A 15,011-nucleotide genomic window follows, 5' to 3' on the forward strand; every position below is an offset into this window, starting at 1 on the left:
TTTCCTCTCATTCTTGTTATTGTTACCAATATTTACAGTATACGGTTATGCTCCCTTTCGCCGGCTCCCCAGTTCAGCGCACGCAGGGTGGAGGGGCTCCAGCCGGTCTGCAAACACAAGGTGAAGCCTGATAAGAAAACTGTTGGGTCCTTGGTCAGATATTTTTTCGGTCGTAAACTTATAGCGACGTTTTTCTTCTCAGGATTTGAAATTATTTATGGACCCAGATGGCATGATTCTGTTACTGGGTCTCCAAATTCCAGTAGAGGAGATGCTCAAGAACCCGCTATAGATAGATAATCGTGATGAGTGTGTTGGCTCAGCCGTGTAAAAAAACGTCATGCATCCTCTTTTATCGACAGGATGCATTCAATAGAAACAATCTGCGTTTCACATTAAATCTATGCACCGTGCTTGGGCTGCATGGTGCGCATACAGTCGTGGATCAGGCCACATACGCAGCCCAGTGACCGAAAAATAAAAAGCTGCTCCGCACAAGCAAAAAGCCATCGCATCATCAGAGACGAGCATCTGGACGGTTCAGCACAGAAGGGTGGAGTAAAGAGCCAGAGCAGCTCCGGGCTGTTGTCGAGCGTCTCATTTGCGCAGATGCACAGATTCCCCCAGCTCCGTGAAAACGGACCGAGCTGCAGCATTAACACAAGAGAAGGTACAGGCTCTTTTTTTAATTATTTGATTGCATCACTGTCTCCTGCTGCTGCTCTGGATACATTCTGAGCAAAGAAACCGATAGCGGACGAGACGCGCAATTACGCAATGAGTGGCGAGCGCTTCTAGGGAGACAAGAAAAGGGAGAGACGGTGGGGGACGGTTGGGGGATGCTGTAGCCGCCCTCGCGGTCTCCAGATCTGAGGTCGGTTATGGTGGGACGTGGAATCTGGGTTTGTAGAGCCCGGCTCGGGAAACGAGGGAGCCGGCTCGGGGTTCTGCCCTTTCTGTGCGCTGCGGCGGCGTGCGCGGCGCTGGTGGCCCTGCTCTTCGTGGACCTCATCGAGTCATGGGTCACCTCTAGGAACATGAACACCGTGGTGGAGCCGCACGCCGGCATCATCCCCCTGCAGAGCGTCCCCCCCCGCCCGACCCGAGGAGTTCCTGCTCATGCCCAGCCCGCTCGTGTGCCAGCGTGCCAAGCCTTACCTCATCACCATGGTCACGACGGCTCCCGCCGACCAGAGGGCCCGCCAAGCCATCCGGGACACCTGGGGAGGGGAGGTGGAGGTGAGGGGCCTGCGGGTCATGACCCTCTTCATGGTGGGCGTTGCGTCTGGCCCAGGACTGGCCAAGCTGCTGATAGAGGAGGCCAGGGAGCGAGGGGATCTGGTCCAGGGCCGGTTTTTGGACACCTACTCCAACCTCACCCTGAAGACCCTGTCCATGCTGAGCTGGGCCCGCAGATTCTGCCCTCAGGCCCACTTCATGGCCAAAGTGGACGATGATGTCCTCTTCAATCCCAGCGCCCTCCTGCACTTCCTGAACAAGAGCCGTAACCCCTATGAACAAGGAGACCTGTACCTTGGCAGGGTGCATCTCCATGTGGCGCCAGACCGTGATCCAGACAGCAAGCACTACCTCCCTTCAGGTGCCTATCCTCCCTCTGTCTTCCCAGACTATTGCAGTGGTACGGCCTACGTTCTGTCCCGCTCTGCATTGCTCAAAATCTCCATGGCAGCCTCTGCTTCACCTTTATCCACACCTCTGCCCCCTGAGGATGTGTTTGTGGGTCTATGTGCCCGGACTGCTGGCGTGCTACCCTCACATTGCCCTCTCTTCTCTGGTGGTCCAGGCGTTCCCTATGGGCGCTGCTGTTACCAGGCCATGGTGTCCATCCACCACATCCCACCCAGGGAGATGCTGCACTTCTGGGCCGGCGTTCACTTATCTCCTCCCTGCTCTTGGCTGAGTCTTCGTGCTTCACTGGGGGTGTGCAAGGTCAGGGCGATGCTGGGGTCGGCTCTGGGGCTGGAGCAGGGGTTGTGAGGGGTACCCGGGCAGGAGAACAGGAACCAGGTGGGCTGTGCCTCGCTTCCATGCTGTGAACAGCACAAGTGCTCTTCATATTGTGAGGCTGCTCTATGTGTGCACTGAGAAAAGGGAAGTTTATTTTTATAGCTTTATTTTTTTAAACACTATTTAACAGGCTTTTTTTTTTCTTTTGCAAAAAAGTGACTATCAGCTGAAAGTGTGAAGAATCTCATCTTAAAAAACTTCCCTAGACTGTTACAGCTTCCGCCATTATAACATTGACACATACTGTAGATGTAGAACAAACAACTATGGCATGCTGATAGTGTATAGCCAGGAAGTAAGTACTTCTATTGCCATGTAAGGGACGAAATCTATAAGCTGCTGCTGTTATATATGTAGTTTACCACCACTTAAATTGTACATGATTATAGTCATGTAGTCTATTAAGATGCTTAAATGCATGTCTCCAAAAAACAGTGCAATTGGACTCACAAAATGCATATGTAGGCAGTACATGTATGTAGGATGTAACGATAAAAAAAGAGACATTATCTTCAAAAAGAATCACCTCTGTATATGAAATTACTATTTTGCCATCTAGTAATAAGGACATGGTGGCACGTGCATCCACGGGTCATTGATTGTTCTGTTGGAGACATTTTGCCTCAGTTTTGCTGCTGCATCAAGAACAACAGTGAAGAGGATGTGATACACGTCTACTCAACGCTATTTCAGTATTTTGATCCTCTTTCCTGCAACAGTGAGATCAACCATGAAGTCAAGTGTGAATGAGAGTTTTGTGCTGATGGGTCTAGACTGGGGTTTAGACTCTGCTAGTAGTCGGTGTAAGATGATGGTCATTTTTAAAGTTTGCAAAATGTTACAGATCAAGTGTCAGGCTGGCTTGTTCCTTCGGTAAACATGGAGGTCAGTGTGTTTACACTCAGGAAATATACTGTGATATAAATCTGGGGATACAAGAGGCTGGAAACAACAAAGTTATCTACGTGTATTTAATAAGGGGCTTTCTGCAGAAAGGATCAACACAGGGAAACCACAAGGGTCTCAGAGTGAGGATGAAGAACAGTCAAAAACACAGATCTTATATAGTAGGATTTAGGGCTGTCCTTCTGAACCAATCCAGGAAGGATACATGGGTGGGGGAAGGAGAGGAATCTAAACATTAGCAGCTGATTCACATGTGTTTCCTTAGGTGATAAGAAGACATCCACTCCTTCCTTTGATGGGTAATTAAGTAACAAATGGTCTCAACGTATTTCAACACTAACAGTGCCGAGCATAAAACAGCTCAAGTCTTAAACATTTGGTGTATGTAAATACAAGTCATAAAAGTCTCTTACAAGGCTGCAGAAACTTACTATCCAAATACAAAATAGTTTGTTACGCATGTTTAGTTAATTTTTCTACTACAATACGTACAAATCCATTACTGTCTCAAATAAACCTCTGTATCCGAACTTAGTGTTGCCTGGTTTCTTTTTCAGGCAAACACACATAATACATTGTGCTTTTTCAAAGGGTTTCACTATGACAAAGAAACCTACCGGAGCACAAACAGTTTCAATCTGATTTGGTTATGAAACTAATGTCGAGCTTGAGGCATCATCAGTTCCCACCTTGACTTGTTTGTCTATTGTATTCCTTTTCATGGGAATCTGTGAGTCGCATAACAAACAGCTACTACACGTGTCTGTGATTGATCTTTTCGAGTTCACTGCCATATGACCTGAAAACGTGAGAAGAGAAACCTGGAGTGAAGGAGCCTCATACATGCAAAATGCTTCTAATCGACCGAATACCGGCGGTGAGGTAAAACCAGTCTCCCAGCCACGTCCGATGTGGTATGAGGAACTTTTTAACACATCCTGAAAGATCAAACCTCATCTGATAATGTAAAAGACAAGTGGAAACTTTTGTTAGACGAAGATGATGCAGGTTTAAGACTCCTTCATCAACTGGTTTCAAGAGTTTGTGTTGCTTCCATCAGTTATTTATATTGAGTTTATTTACATTGTATGGATTATCTGTTTTTTGTCATGCACGGACTGCTGGCTGCACAGCAGCGGGAATAAAAGAATGATTTTTTTTTCTTGACCATGTCAAATAACACAGGATCCAAAGGCTTGGCAGTATGTTGTTTATTTTTAGGACATCAATATAAAACATTTGACATATGCTCCGCCAGTATTGTTAAAAAATTAGTGAACAATCCATCAGATGAGAAGAAAAAAAAGCTATAACTCATCACAAATTCTAGGAAACACATACGCCAGCCGTGGCACCGCACTCATCTACCCATGTAGACAGGAATTGTTTCAGGCTACATTGAATAGAGCTGCCCTTCCACTACACTGATTTAAGATGAACTGTTACCCATCAGAATGTCCTCAGTAGTAGACAATATCCACAATTTCTGCCACTTGTGTTTTGTTGGAGAAATGTGTCCAAAAATGAGTCCTTTATATGAAGTTCAAAAGGTCGCTCCCACAGGATGTCTCTGACGTCCGGGCGGCACAAAGGGTCCCACTTTTCTATTTTTTGAATCTGTCCAGAGCAGATTTCGTGCCAGAAGATACCCCCGTCTTCAAATCCTTCTCTTTTCGTTCTTTTGCAACCTTCATTTTGTCTTCCACAGTTTCCCTGATCACATCCTGCAGGGCAAAACAGTTAAGAGAGATGAGCCAACAGCAGAAAAATGGTTCCCCTTTTTTTCTTTCCCCAAACGTCATCTTATTTTCTGGATTACTCACCCTCAGGTCCTCGTGAGCCACTTTCTTCTTGCGCTTTTCGATACTGCCAGTAGAACTGCGACCCTTCTTCTTAAACCTGGGTACAAATTTTTCTTTGGCAAGTGGATCAAAGCCCTGAGAAGAAAAAAAACATGTATTTAGAAGGCTGTAAAGAAAATAAACCGTTATTCCAAACTGTACAGATTTGTATATTAAAATGAAAATGGCACAAATAAGATACTGACCAGAGCGGTGACCCTGTCCTGGTGCCTTTGTGTAAAGGTGGCGTTGTCAACTTGGCCCAGTTCATTGGGGTTCAGGGTGATGAGCTCTGGCTGGATCTTCTCCAACAGTGCCTTAACCTCCCACTCCTGCCTCTGCTTAACACTGCGGTATGGGTTAGCATCCAAACCGTCAAAGTTAGGCTCACCGGCACCTGTACATTTTTAGAATGAGGGCAACCGAGGTAGAGATGGGATGAGAACAGTTTTAATACACAGACAAATTGATTGATTACAGTCAAATAAACCATTATCTATTTAGGGAAGACGTACTGTGTGTCATATGGATGTTTTGACTAGAGATGAGCCGGATACTCGGTTGAAACGAGTATCCGGTACGGATAAAGCACTTTTGCCGAGCACGAGTATTATACGAGTAATACGAGTCAATATCTGTGCTCGGACTGAATGAAAATCCTCACACAGCGTCACAGCGCTCCTCCCCTTCACACAGCGCTCTGCTCACTCACTCACAGAACAGCTCTCTGTCTCTCAGTCACTCAGGTTCGCGGGTCTTTTCCGTTAACGTTTAGGGCTTCTTCAGCTTGAAGTTTGTTTTTATTTCAGTTTGTACTTACTTATTAACCAGTAGAGTTCTGTTAAACGTGGGTTCGTTCAGACGTGGTGCTGGTAGAAAGCGACTCGCGTTGCGTCTCTGCCTGTCGGAGATTTTTTTTTTTTTTTTTTAAACAGTTTTTTTTTTTTTACTTTAACGGTTTAAACTTTTTTTAAACCGTCAGTTGGCTCTAACCAGTTTTATTTTACTTCACGCACTGAGTGTCTGACAAGTTCTAGGTAGTAGTGGTATAAAAAATATTACAAATTAAGCTACACACACACTCCCCCTCTCTCTGTCTCTCTCTTACACACACACACACACACACACACACACACACACACACACACACACACACACACACACACACACACACACACACACACACACACACACACACACACACACACACACACACACACACACACACACACACACACACACACACACACACAGAGGAAATAAATTAAAAAAAATTCAAAGTTAAAAAAGAAAGTTATGTTGAGTATGAAAACACTTGTTATTACATTTCACTTCATAATTGCAACAGCATGTGTTGTATTCATTGTTACAAAACTTGTTCTGTAAATAGTTTGTTTGCTATTGTGATCAAAATCATTGATCTGAAGCTCAATGCTGATGCTGTCCTGTAATAGTTTTCTAATCAGCAATAAATATAACAATTTCTGATCAACCCATATCAATTGCATGCTTAAAATAACATACTGGTTAAAGCCCCGCCCATTTCAAGACAACCCGGCCCACTTCCGGGTTAAATCACACCCACTTCCGGGTTAGGCCCCGCCCACTCCGAGTACGGATACAGATACAGATACAGATAATGCTGTACTCGCTCATCCCTAGTTTTGACCATGACCTATTTGGCGCGCCCTTGTTGTTTGGTCTGTGTGTGTGTGAGAGTGTGAGGGTGTGTGAGGGAGAGAGTGTGAGGGTGTGTGAGGGCGAGAGTGCATGTCCGGAAATCAAGTCGAACCTGGTACGAGCATGCTGGTGAAGCCGTCTCCGTGTCCGACCCCGAGGACGTCTTCAAAGGGACAAAACTGCAGCCCCCATGCTGTTCCCCGAACCCTGTGAGCCATGTAGGGTTTAGTTACTGGAGTGCTCCACACGTCCCTGTACACCTGCATGGAGACAGTTTACACACACATATTCAGTGATATGCAGCTTAACGGTTACCAACATATAAAGAGGTCTGTAATGTATAACCAAGAAAAAAATAATTGTGTAATCTTTCTTACAACACACAAATCCACCAACAAACAGACAAATGACTAGGGGTGAAAACATTTCCTCTTTGGCAGAGGGAGATAACCGATTAATTATTAATATTTCTGCTTAAAATGATATTCCTCTGGAAATCAAAAACTGATTTAACTCTCAGAACATTTCCCATGATTAAAACCATTTGACATAGTTCTGCCTGGGATAATTAAGAGGCTATTATAAGGATATCACTGACCCATAAAACAAAGTGTGACTGTCCAGATACACGACGATGTGTTTTTCAATATCCCGTATCTACAGTTTGCACGTTCCCCATTAAAGAATGCTTTATTTTCTGATCATGGTATATATCAAGCACTGTGAATGTGGATGACCTTGTGTTCGCTGGATCCGTTCTGAACTACAAATCATTAATCGTGCGGTGTGGCGGTGATAATGACCTGAACAATATCCCCTGTGGCTGCAGATAGCAGCCCTCTCTGGCTCAGTGACAAACAGGAAGCTCCAGCAGGGAGGAAGTAGGAATTGAGGGGCTTGAAGGTTCGAATGTCATACACCTTCAACTTTTTGTCCATCCCAGATGTCAGCATGTATCTGCCAAGAAGAGAAGACCATAATGACGGTGAGCATTGTGGAGACCGCAGTTCGTTGGTCCCATCAGAAAATGTGACAGTCAATCAACCTGAATGAAGCTGTTCATCACATTTATGGATTTCTTGTGCCGACATGTTCCTGGTTGCATAAGTAAGAACATGTGACCCACTGTATGCATGTATGGAGACACATGTAAGTATGTGAACCATTTGGACAAACGCATCTATCCATAATGTGATTAAGATTTTAACACACCAGCAAAGACAATATTTCATGTCAATATTTAACATATCAATTAAAAATTCACAGCACTGGAGGAAAAGTAAGTGGACCCTTGAATTTAACTCAAAGGTCACTCAGTAGGCGCCCAACCGTCGAATCCAATCACCGACCAAGTACAAAAGCAAGTCCCTAAAAAATATATGTGAGCGTTTGAGGACTGAATCAAATATTTGATCATGAATTACAAGCACTCGTTAAACATTCAGGCATTGAAGTAAAAAACAACAGCTTCCTGCCTTTAAATAAAATACAAACTCCATCCTACATCCTGTCAGGGGTTTAAAAGTGACTCACGTGCCCGACTTGTCAACGGTGACAGAGCGCACGCCGCCTCGGTGACAGAGCATCTTGACGAGGGCTTCTCTCTGGTTGGGCGACCACAGGGTGACTGTACCGTTGGAGTGTCCCAGGTGGATGATAGCATTACGGGGGTTCTGGCACATCACATCCAGTCGGCCAGTCTTGGTGCAGATGGCTGCCACCTCCTTTCCCACAGACACATCCAGGTACTGTAGGAAGCCTGTAGCACTCTGAAGACAAAGAGGGACGAGGGAAAGATTTGTCAGAACAGGTTACGCTTCATGAATTCAAGTCAGATTATAAATTTGTTTTTGCTGTGAACCAGGGTTTCTGTGAGATGAGAACTGAATGAAAGGCAGATGCAGGTGTTCTGAACAACAGGAAGTTGGTTTTGTGGTCTCAACACCTCACACACAGCTGTGCCGGGTTCACACCGGATGCGGAAGCGACACCAAAGCGTGGTGTAAGCGCAGGGCCAAGCCTTTTTCCGGTTGACGTGAGCGTATCGCGACAGGAAACACACTGAAAAATGATTTTAAACGATATTGATGACGTATTTTATATGATATAAATTATCAAATATGCATCCCATACATTGTATTCACCTTCTGTTGTCCTGGAGTTTAAATTTGACCACTTTTACCAACCACATTATTAAATGTTCCCCTCTGCCCATCCACTACCGCTTCACAAGTAGTCATAAAGATAAAAAGAGGGGGAGGGGGGGGGGGTAAGGTCTACGTATTCTCCACATAGGCTTGAGTGGAGAATACGTAATTTACCCTCGACACCCGACATTTAACGGAGCAAACAGCGGAGAAGTTCTTCAACATGGATGACATTAAATTAATAATTGAAGTGGAGAAGTACAGTGAGTTGTATGATCCTCGGAACATGTTGTATAAAGACAAATGTTGGGACGCTGTTGCTTAATGTTGGAGCAACAATTAAGTATATGCTTGAATACTACTGGATCAACGGGTGATATTATTAGTGTGAACAGCCAAGCGCCGCATGCTAGGGATTAGCGCTTACGCCAAGCTTTGGCGTCACTTCCGCATTTGGTGTGAACCCGGCGTTAGATTTCTTTATATATTTGTAGACTGAAACTTTCCAACCACATCATCATCTCCCCCATCCCTTGCAAATAAACATCACATTTTTCAGCTCTCTTAGTAATACAGCAGAAACGTCTGTACACCAGTGGGTACACTGCTTACAGGAACTGCTAATAGCTCATTCAGCTTGATTTTGATAGTGAAAATGTCTCCACTTTGTCCATCTAGTTGACAAAATTATCCTCTTGACAGATATGTTTATGCATCTGATGAGATTGTTATTTCTATTTACAATCATAATTAACAACTTTTCACTTTATGCCCTTTTTGTCAGGTCTGTGCTGAAAGTTAAAATGAAGCTTCAACTAAACGGAAAACATCAGGGTCTGTGGTAAATATCTTTAACACAAACAGGCAGTAAGCCACAGTTTGAATGAACCCACCGCTGTAGCAAGCAGGAAGTGATAAGGGAGGAACTGCATACGAAGGACATCATTGAACTTGCGGATGCAGTGAAGCTCTATTCCGTTGGAGTCGTAAATGTACAGCCACTTCTTCTGAGCCACTGCGTACATGGTCTCAGTGTGAAGCCACCTACATGAAGGCAGAAATGTGTTAATGTATCATACCAGAGTTAATATGTAGCATGACTAGTACATTACGTTTTTTGTGTTGGACTTACTTGACATCATTGACAGACTCCATCACGTTAATTTCACACATCAGCTGTTTGGACTGCCAGTCTACGCAAGCTACATGGCCTCTCCTCCCACCAAGCAAAAGGTGGCTGAGGGAAATAAAGAGCGCAACATTAACAACAAACAACTCAATCATTGAAAATATGCATTTGCTGAGCACTAGACTAGAAACAGAGACAGTTAGTGAGCTTCTGGAGAAAGCGGTGGATCATTTCCCGGTCGGAGAGTCAGATATTGCCAAAACAGAGTTAAACGTGAGTGAATACTGGTTGTACATTCTTCAGGGCCAACGAATGAACCACACTCTAAACTAATGATCTTGTTATTTTCCTGCCTTTTACTCAGAGGAAATTTTTTCACCCGGGTCCCTTTGTCCATTTGTTGGCAGAATTATGCAAAAGTCGTCAAACTTGAGGCGGGGATGATGCATGAGCCAAGGAAAACCACGTTCACTGTTCTAAGGCAGACAAAGCCTTGAGTGCAGTGAATGCGAGTTTTACTGACCTCTTGATCCCAATTAAATAACCTACCAGAGGACTGTTGGAGTTCTGCCAAGTTTGGGTCACTCCTCAATCTGAGTCATGCATTTGTAAATAGTGCTACACTACAAATGAGGTGGGGCAATATGATGGACTCACTCCTTAGAGAGCAAATAAAAAAGTTATGACAGACACACTTCATGTTGATACTTCCTCATCATCTTACACACAGCTCACTGTGACTTCTCATAAACCGACAACCACCCTGTCTCTCAACTGCTGCGTGTTTGTGATCAAGGCAACAACCTGGTTTCTGCAGAGCCTTTTTCTTCACTGATCTGTGGTCGAGTGTGGGTGGACTCGTGTGAAGTTTCTCACATGAAGCGCTCGTCTCTTTCTCAACAAACCAACTAGTGATGTTCCAAAACCATTATACCTGCAAATGCCTCTGATACTTTCAAAGATGCCTGGTTTGGGCATCGGTGAGTACGTTGGTTAAATAAATAAGTTCCACCTCTATCTCTCTCTCTCCAAGTCTGACCCACTTCCCATAATTCACTTAGAAAAGATACAATTGACTGGCATAGTATAAAAAAATGTATTATGCAACACATAACATTTGATATATATTGTGATGATATCAATATTGAGAATTATTTTGGCCATTATAATTGTCTAGTGAAAAACCAATATATATTGCGGCAGCCCGATCTGTCAATGTTGTGTTTAGTCCCTTGTGTGCTGCCCTCAAGTGGCAAGAAGAAAGCTACTGCTTCTACCAACAAAAAATATATGTTAACCAATTTCTCTTTACTCTGATTTCACAGTGGAACAACTGTGCTTTCAACTTTGTGTTACTGATTGAAAGCAGCTGTTGTCTTCCACTGCATTGAACAAAGGTCACTGTTTGGCCATGTAAACAATAACAGCATTAAAACAACACAAAGTCAAACATCATATACTGACCGTCCAGTTTTGCTGTAATCCACTCGATACGGACCAAACTGAGACAGCTTCAGGTTAAAATACTGAGGAGAGAGAGAGAGAGGGAGCGTTTGTTGGTTTCTTTACTTGGAAGCATGATTACACGTACACAATGGGATGGATTTCCACAAAACTTGGTGGAAAGACGGGGTATCAGTCAGGATAGAACCCATTAAACGTTGGTGCATATCTGGATCAAGGGACGGAGCAGGGAACTTTCAATTTCTTTAACCTTGCTAGATTGCGGTTTTTTTGTTTTTAATTTCCACCGCTTTACAAAGGAAATAGTTAATGGTTGATGAATTCAAAGACACGTAGGGAACTCATATCTATAGGGTGGGAAATTTGTTGCAGCTTGTTTTTTAGAGAAAGGTCCATGGAGTCGCCTTTAAAGTTGACATTAAAAAAACAGGTGTGTGGTTTATTTTGTTTTACTCTGTGTTTTACTGATGAGATCTCTTTTAATCCAATTGTAAAATGTTGTGAATTTATAAGGGAAAAAGGGGGAGACTGAATTCTTATTATTTATTATACTTTACAGATGTATATACCTGTCTCTAAAACCCTGATGTCTAAATGTCTTATGTTACTGATGAAGGTGATTTTTTTTCTGATACCAATTATCATATCATCTGACAACGACTTGTGTTTTAATGAATCAGGCTCCTGCTCTTGGAAAGTGAACTTTTCCAACAATCTCACTTGGGGCCAGATTAGTGTCCCTCACCTTTGCTCCAGATGTTATATCCACAGCATCTGCAATATCTTCCTGAGAGATCGTACATGTGTCCTCTTCTTCCTCTCCTTCAAGAAACCTGAGATCAGAGGGAAGTTCTTCACACCCAGGCTTTCAATCAAAGTATTTAAGTGACATATTCATTATCTAATGTGTCGCATCATCCACAGTGACATGAAGAAAACTGAAAATGTTACCCTGCGTCCTCTGGGAGTAGGATGTCAAACCGTGCAGCTTGTTTCTGAGCCATTTGTGAAGTTTCTTCGGAGCGAGATATCATGTCTTTCAGCTTATAATGCTGCTTCCGACGCTAGGGAGAGAATTTATAAAAAATTAGCTGTTGGCTTCTGGCAACCGTTATATCCATTACTTACCAGATATGAGACAGTGACAGACAGGGTTGTTTACCTTTTTTATAGTCTCTTTCCTCTTGAACTTGTCCAGCCTGTCTTGTGGAATAGGAGCAGGACCAGGGAAAGGGTCTGGTTTCTAAACGGAGAGTGAGGTAGAGTACACAGATTTTAATTTGTTGGCTTTAGAATAATGCTGCAGCTAATGCACAGATGGGAGATGAGTTTTATAGTACAACAATGTCTTCGGTTTGTATTGACATGCAAGCCGTTATAGAGTCATGTAAATAATCTTAAATGCTAGAGGGATAAGTGGTTAACTGCTCAGAGTAAAAACAAAAGCATAAATTTCAGAGAATAGAAGCCTCTTTCAGATATAAAAAAAAAGATTAACTTATGACTGACTGCAGCAAAGGGTTAGGACTTAAAGACTTAAAAGACTTAAAAGTTCATGCAAACAAGTATTGCATGACAGCAGTGTGGAGAAAGATCATGTCATGGAACATTAAGTCCAAACAAAAAGAGGAAAACGTATCTATTCAAATGAATAAGAATCTTGATATGTTCTTGGTATTGACCGACAAATATTGTGGTGCTGCGCAGACACCAGACCACCACTCCTCAGTAATACAGATTTTAAATTCACCTGAATGGTGACAGCAGTTATTCATCATTACTCAACATCGTCACCCTGAGAGGATCAAATGAGTGACAGAGGCATCTTGATGCTTAGCTGGGCAACTACAACCACTTTCATTCTCTGATGACAATAATAATAATAATAAAATTGCATTATAATTAGTATAAAAAGTATTCTGTGATGTAAGAACTTAATGATAAAAACAAAAAAATGAAATCTTACTCCTGATATGAATTTCTTTCCACCTCCTTTAGCCTCCTCTTGCTTCCTTTTCTTCGTCTTGGGCTCCTTCTGCTGTGGAGCTTTTCCTCCGTCTCCTCCCGCTTGGTTTTCATCTTTCCCGTTCTCCTGCCAGTACCGGACAGGAGGCTGTAGAAGAGGAGCACACAGGTATCATTTTAGGAGAGCTGATTTAGAAGGAGCACACAGGTATCATTTTAGGAGAGCTGATTTAGGAGGAGCACACAGGTATCATTTTAGGAGAGCTGACTTTAGGAGGAGCAATAAGGTATCATGATGGGAGAGCTGTCTTAGGAAGAGCACACACAGGTATCATGTAAGGAGAGCTGGCTTGAGGAGGAGCACACAGGTATCATGTTAGGAGGGAAGACTTTAGGAGGAGCAATAAGGCAACATGATGGGAGAGCTGACGTTAGGAGGAGCACACAGGCATCATGATGGGACAGCTGAATTTAGGAGGAGCAATAAGGTATCATGTAAGGAGAGCTGACTTTAGGAGGAGCAATAAGGTATCATGTCAGGAGAGCTGACGTTAGGAGGAGCAATACGGTAACAAGATGGGAGGGCTGACATTAGGAGGAGCACACTGGGATCATGTCGGGACAGCTGACATTAGGAGGAGCAATAAGCTATCATGTCAGGAGAGCTGACGTTAGGAGGAGCACGCAAGTATCATGCCAGGAGAGGTGACTTTAGGAGGAGCAATACGGTAACAAGATGGGAGGGCTGACATTAGGAGGAGCACACTGGGATCATGTCGGGACAGCTGACATTAGGAGGAGCAATAAGCTATCATGTCAGGAGAGCTGACTTTAGGAGGAGCAATAAGCTACCATGTCAGGAGAGCTGACTTCAGGAGGAGCAAACAGGTATCATGTCAGGAGAGCTGACTTCAGGAGGAGCACACAGGTATCATTTCAGGAGAGCTGACTTTAGGAGGAGCACACAGGTATCATGATGGGACAGCTGAATTTAGAAGGAGCAATAAGGTATCATGTAAGGAGAGCTGACTTTAGGAGGAGCAATAAGGTATCATGTCAGGAGAGCTGACGTTAGGAGGAGCACGCAAGTATCATGCCAGGAGAGGTGACTTTAGGAGGAGCAATACGGTAACAAGATGGGAGGGCTGACATTAGGAGGAGCACACTGGGATCATGTCGGGACAGCTGACATTAGGAGGAGCAATAAGCTATCATGTCAGGAGAGCTGACTTTAGGAGGAGCAATAAGCTACCATGTCAGGAGAGCTGACTTCAGGAGGAGCAAACAGGTATCATGTCAGGAGAGCTGACTTTAGGAGGAGCAATAAGGTATCATGTCAGGAGAGCTGACTTTAGGAGGAGCACACAGGTATCATATCAGGAGAGCTGACTTCAAGAGGAGCACACATGTATCATGTCAGGAGAGCTGACTTCAGGAGAACACACAGGTATCATGTCAGGAGAGCTGACTTCAGGAGAAGCACACAGAGATTCGTGTTAGCTTGGAGAAGCCTGCACATTAGCTCTTCGCTAGCTAACACTAATCTGCTGTGACTGTGTGTCTGTTAACTGCTGATATAAATACACCGACACTCTTCTACTGACGAACATTTCCCCTTGTGATCTAATAACACACTAATAATTACCCCCTTCTTCTTCTTCTTCTCCTTATTCTCCACGTGTGAAACGATCGCCGTGGCCTCGCCGGTGGTCGCCATCTTTGTTGTATACGTTTCTTAGTTCCTGTGTCGCCGCATGTGAATTGCGTAATTTCCTGTTTCATATTCGCTACTCTTTTTTTATTTTGTTTAATAATGAAATGTTAAATGAATGAATTTAATATTTAAATAGA

At 43.6% G+C, this 15,011-nt stretch overlaps 2 protein-coding genes across 2 annotated transcripts; one reads left to right on the forward strand and one right to left on the reverse strand.

The window, feature by feature from the left end:
• The first annotated feature begins 131 nt into the window (after positions 1 to 131).
• On the forward strand, positions 132 to 4,475 carry b3galt4 (UDP-Gal:betaGlcNAc beta 1,3-galactosyltransferase, polypeptide 4). The gene is given in 2 exon segments (XM_053425443.1): positions 132 to 1,088; positions 1,090 to 4,475. Coding segments are annotated over 2 exon segments (1,116 nt in total). The 5' UTR covers positions 132 to 881; the 3' UTR covers positions 1,999 to 4,475.
• Positions 4,131 to 14,905, reverse strand: wdr46 (WD repeat domain 46). The gene is made up of 14 exons (XM_053425442.1): positions 14,806 to 14,905; positions 13,162 to 13,308; positions 12,358 to 12,438; positions 12,147 to 12,259; positions 11,941 to 12,028; positions 11,196 to 11,257; positions 9,735 to 9,839; positions 9,496 to 9,646; positions 7,989 to 8,224; positions 7,259 to 7,412; positions 6,568 to 6,715; positions 4,982 to 5,172; positions 4,758 to 4,871; positions 4,131 to 4,658 (listed from the first exon to the last, which is right to left on the reverse strand). Exons 1-14 carry the CDS (start codon positions 14,875 to 14,877, stop codon positions 4,539 to 4,541), a joined length of 1,782 nt encoding a protein of 593 aa, XP_053281417.1. The 5' UTR covers positions 14,878 to 14,905; the 3' UTR covers positions 4,131 to 4,538.
• Positions 14,906 to 15,011: the final 106 nt, after the last annotated feature.

This window comes from Pleuronectes platessa, chromosome 6, assembly GCF_947347685.1.
Source record: "Pleuronectes platessa chromosome 6, fPlePla1.1, whole genome shotgun sequence".
In the NCBI taxonomy this organism is placed as follows: Eukaryota; Metazoa; Chordata; class Actinopteri; order Pleuronectiformes; family Pleuronectidae; genus Pleuronectes; species Pleuronectes platessa.